The sequence below is a fragment of the Glycine soja genome, chromosome 7, assembly GCF_004193775.1.
Source record: "Glycine soja cultivar W05 chromosome 7, ASM419377v2, whole genome shotgun sequence".
In the NCBI taxonomy this organism is placed as follows: Eukaryota; Viridiplantae; Streptophyta; class Magnoliopsida; order Fabales; family Fabaceae; genus Glycine; species Glycine soja.
In genome coordinates, this window is record NC_041008.1 from 21,655,961 (window position 1) to 21,660,999 (window position 5,039).

Here is a 5,039-nt window from a genome sequence, read left to right on the forward strand (position 1 = left end):
CAAGCTTGACGAGAGTTACACGCCGAGCAAAGTTTCCATCCGTGCCGGTGATGGTTTTCACAACTTGAAGGTAAATTTTTATTTTATTGGTTTGGGTTTGATTGGGATGATTATGCTTAATTATTTGGTGTTGACTTTGGGAACATTTTTAGGAGATTAAGACCGTGGAACTCGTGAAGGCAACTGGGTGGGTTTATCTATCCTTGTCTGGAGCTGATCCTAGGTAAGTACAGTGTTCTTTCTGTATCCAGTTTTTGTTGGTTTAAGTTTGTATCCAGTTTTTGTTGTTTGGAGGCCTGGATTTTTGTTTTCAACGAAATTTTGTGTGCATGTTTTGGTAGATTTCTAGCATAGAGTAAAAAATAAAAGAATGGTAAGTAAGGAATTAAACAACAAAAACAAATATTGATCTTAGGAGAGTTTGCTGGCGAATTCGTGTATCTCCCTCCCTTCAATATGACATGAAGCAGATTTTGTGGTAAGTTCTCTCAGCTGTGACACACTTCTTCCCAATTGCAAAGCCATCTTCATTTCAAATAGCTCTCCATTTTCTCTTTTGTCCAAGTCTTTCTCTTCAATTGTGGCTTCAATTGTCTCCTCCAACAGTTGAAAAAATCCACCACAGGTTCTATACATTTCTAACACCATGCCAACTTGCCCTCCATGCTCAAAAGCATTAACCACCGTGGCCAACGCCCCAGCAAAGGCAGGAACTAATCCATCTCCTGAAAACACAGACCCTAGTGCAGCAATTCCTGAAGGAAAAGGTGCTGAAACAGCAAAACCCTTGTTTATCTTTAGTGCAATATTCCCTAACCTCTCATAGTCTTCCATGTCTTTTCTCTTCAACACTTCAATAACCTCCCTCATTTCCTCTTCCAACTCCACATTCCATCCATTATTATTGTTGTTCTTAATCTCCATTATCTTGTCTTTGTCATTGCTCGATAATCTACTTTTTGGCCACCATCTAGCTGCTTCAAATTTTGCTGGAAACTTTTCGAGCATTGCACCACCCAACAAGGGGAGTGGATAAGCCTTGTCTAGAGCCAAAACCTTCTCTATTGCATCCCTCACATCTCCTTCACTTGGATTTCCAATGGCGATTTCTGTTTCGATCTGTGTCTGAAGCTGCTTAAATAGTCTTGCAGTGTTTCTTTGTTCCTCAGCAAGTTATGAGGGTTGGATTTTGTTGGTAGCAAGTAGCATCCCCGTGGCTGCAGAAAACAAAAGTGTTGATGATAGTTTAAGAGCCAAAACTGGTGCACCATCATAACTACCTGCAACACTAGCCATGGTTGAAGCTGCGAGTGTTAGCATGTTGATGGAGTTTAGTAGGAGCGTGTTCCAATTCACACGTTGTTCTCCTACGTTGTTGTGCATTTCAATTCTGTCAGCTACAGCCTCCAAGATTGCATAGAGCTGAATAATGGCTTTGGAGGACCCCATGGTTTCCACTGTCTGAAATTTTTGAGAAGATATTTGATACAATTCTGGGTATTTATCTCTAAGAGTTATTCCATCACCCACCCAAGAATCTTCCCAAAATAGTATTTGATCACCACTGCCCAATTTCCAAAGAAACTGCTTTAAGACATCACCCATGTTGTTGTGATGAATTATAGACCTCAAATGAGACCACCAAAAGGAATGGGTCTGCTTAGGAGGGCCCTCTTCCAATCCTCTCCACCCCTTGTACATTGAAGTGAGAATTCTACTCCATTTTTTTTATCAGCAAAATAAGATATGTATATTAAAATAACAGTACCAGGGGTACTATAATTACAATAGTTATAGAAATCGTAGTGGATCCACCTGTCAAGCTACTCAGATTGGTGTGTATCATTTTGGAATTTTGCCCAATGGGAGTATCCCCTCTTGTCTGTATAATTTTGGAATTCAGACCAACCACCATATTTAGAATTTAAAATTCTTACCCAAAGCTACTACTGACCAGATGCAAAAGCCCATATCCATCTACCCATCAAAGCTACATTGAATTTCGAAATATCCTTTATCCCCAGACCCCCATCATTCTTGGGCAGGCAAATATCAGCCCATTTCACCCAAGGAATTTTCTTATGATCATTGTCTCCACCCCACAGAAAATTCCTTTGTAAGGATATCAATCTTTGAACTAACCTTTGAGGTATGTTGAAAAAGGAGAGAAGATAAATTGGAAGAGCATTCAGGACAGAATTTATAAGGGTGATCTTCCCACCCATGGATATATCTTTCTGGGCCCATTTGGATGATTTAGATTTGAATTTATTGATGAGAGGCTCCCACACCAGCTGGCTTGAAGGATTAGCACCAATAGGAATGCCTAGATAATGAAAAGGATAATCCATTTATCTACAATTCATGGTATGAGCTGCTTCCAAAGCCCAATTAACTCCACCTTCTATGATCCCAAACTGAATTTTAGCAAAATTAATCTTTAGGCCAGAAGCCAGTTCAAAGCCTCTAAGTAAAGCCTTTAAAGCATAGACATTCTCCTAAGCAGCCTCACCCACAAAAACAGTATCATCAGCATACTACAATATATTGATAGGTTCCTTTTTCTTTCCATCTAAGAAGCTTCAAGTTAAGGCCATCTGGCCCAGGGCATTTATCCCCTCCACAACTCCACACAGCTTCTTTGACCTCTTGGTGAGAGAAAGGGGCAGTCAGCTGCTCCCTTTGCCCCTGAGAAATAGAATTGAATTGAACCCCATTCAAGGTAGGTCTAGAGTGGTTCTGTTCAGTGAATCTGTTATGGAAGAAATTGGCAGCTACATTCTTCACTGTATTAGGTTGCTGGACCCACTCCCCATCAATAAGAATACCTGGAATAGCATTGTATGCTCTCCTGAAATTTATTATTTTTGTGGAAGTAACCAGTGTTGCAGTCCCCTTCCTTCAACCATCTGGCCCTTGATTTTTGTGTCATTAAAGATTCAAAAGCATTTGAAGCATTCCATAACTCCTGTTGAAGAGAGTTTCTATCCTTAAGCTCTTGATCAGACAGAATTCGATGAGAGGCTTGATTCTCCACCTCATTTAGTTTCTGCTGAATGTTGAGGATCTTCTTGGCATTAATATTCCCCTCTACCTTGCTCCACTGCTTTATAGCAGCTTTGAAGTTTTTCAGCTTATTTTTAAGGACAATACCCCCCCAACCCCCTGCTGATCATTATTCCAAGCCTCCCTCACCATTTTTTGATACCCTTTTTGTTGCAGCCACCAGTCAAACACCCTAAAGGGCTTAGGACCCCAATCCACCATGCTAGTTTGCAAGATGGTTGGGCAATTATCAGAAAGATTCCTTTGGAGGACAAGTTGACAGCTCTCAGGCCAAAGAGATAGCCAATTCTCCGAAACCAAGAATCTATCAAGCCTGCTTTTCACACAACCATTAGGCCTAATCCAAGTAAAACTATTCCCAGCACACTTAATTTCCTGAAGCTCCATATCAGAAATCCACTGATTGAAAGCTGAAATGTCATATTTTTTTTATCGGCAAAGGTAAATAATATATATTGAAAGAAGTACCAGAGGTACTTATAATACAAATTAGATCCATATAAATGGTTCCACAATCAGAGATTGGTATTCTGAGGGGGAACCAAGCTATGGATACAAAATGCATATGAATTTACATGTATAGATCTCATAACTATGCAATCCCCTGCTGATACATAAAACTTTCTGGTAAATTGCTTAACCAGTGATTGAAATGCACTGTGAAATCCTTCTCAAAACTCCTAAGCCAAGACCATAGAAGGAATATGGCTTCTTCAAACAGCTTATTAGCATCAAAATTCGCATTAGAGAAGACTATACTATTTCTAAGTTTCCAAATGGACCAGGTTAAAGCTAGCCACCAACATTGCCATCTATTATTTCTTACACCAGCAGGTTGAACACCCAAATGATGAAGGAAGTGCTGCTTTGGGCTTAATGGAAAAGCACCCTTAACTTGCAGCCATGACATGGTTTCCCACCATATGGGTTGAACTTTGCTGCAGTGAAAGAAAAGATGGGATGCATCCTCTTGTTGGGTTCTGCAGAGAGGACAAAGTGAATCTGTGAGCTGTATCTGTCTTCTCTGCAAGTTTTGTCTTGTCGGCAGCCTATCTCTTAATAATCTCCACGCAAACACCAGAAACCTAGCTGGAACCTTTATCCTCCAAAGCTTCTCAAAACATTCCTCCTGACTACTGTCTCTTGCTTCTTCTCCTATCAGATCATAGGCACTGTGAGTTGAATATTGTCCCTCTGGATCTGTAGACCACTCCCAAGTATCTGAACCCTGTTGTTGGATTTTATTTTCTGCAATATCTTTGAGAAAGTTAGCCGCTAAGGTGATCTCATTGTCAAACAAGGCTCTTCTCCAAGCAAAGTTCCATTCCCACCCCATGCCTTGATACACTCCCATGGATCTAATGAGTTGATGCTGCTGCAATGAGACTGAATAAAGTCTAGGGTACTTCTCTGCCATTGACCAAGACTGAAATGGATGCAGAATTGAGGCACCCCTCAATCCATTTGATCCACTTAGAGTTGAATCCTGTTCTTTGAAGCCTATTGTTTGAAGCATATACTTAGAGCTGAAATGTCATATGGATCTGCCCTTCTTTGAGATAAGCTAATTCTTTCCTCTGAACTTCTAATGCTATTGAAGTCCCCAAGAAAACATTGCAAAAACTGAAAAAAAAAACATGATAGCACCATGTCTAGTTGAAATTAGTGCTCCAACAGAGTTGCTCATTTAGGCACAGATGCACCTAGCTAGACTTTCGGCAAAAGTTAATAACCTATCTTTAAATTCATGATTGCCAAAATTTGAAACTATTTGACACGCCCATAGTTTTTTACTCCATACTTTAGGATAAATTTCTTCCTAAATTCTTATTAAGAAAAGAAAATAAGAAGTTAAAATCAATTGAGGGTGTATTTGGATTATAATTTTGTTGAACATAATCAATGGTTTTTTTTTCCAGTAGTGTTGTTCTTTTTTGGTTATGTGCTTTGTGTCATACCCTAATTTCGTTCGG

At 39.7% G+C, this 5,039-nt stretch overlaps 1 protein-coding gene and 1 pseudogene across 1 annotated transcript; both read right to left on the reverse strand.

Annotated features, from left to right (window-relative positions):
- Window positions 1-411: 411 nt before the first annotated feature.
- LOC114420518 lies at window positions 412-1,605 on the reverse strand (annotated as a pseudogene).
- A 924-nt stretch (window positions 1,606-2,529) lies between these two features.
- Window positions 2,530-3,453, reverse strand: LOC114420519. Its single transcript, XM_028386394.1, has 3 exons — window positions 3,196-3,453; window positions 2,829-3,103; window positions 2,530-2,752 (listed from the first exon to the last, which is right to left on the reverse strand). The coding sequence occupies exons 1-3, from the start codon at window positions 3,451-3,453 to the stop codon at window positions 2,530-2,532; spliced, it is 756 nt and encodes a 251-aa protein (XP_028242195.1).
- Window positions 3,454-5,039: the final 1,586 nt, after the last annotated feature.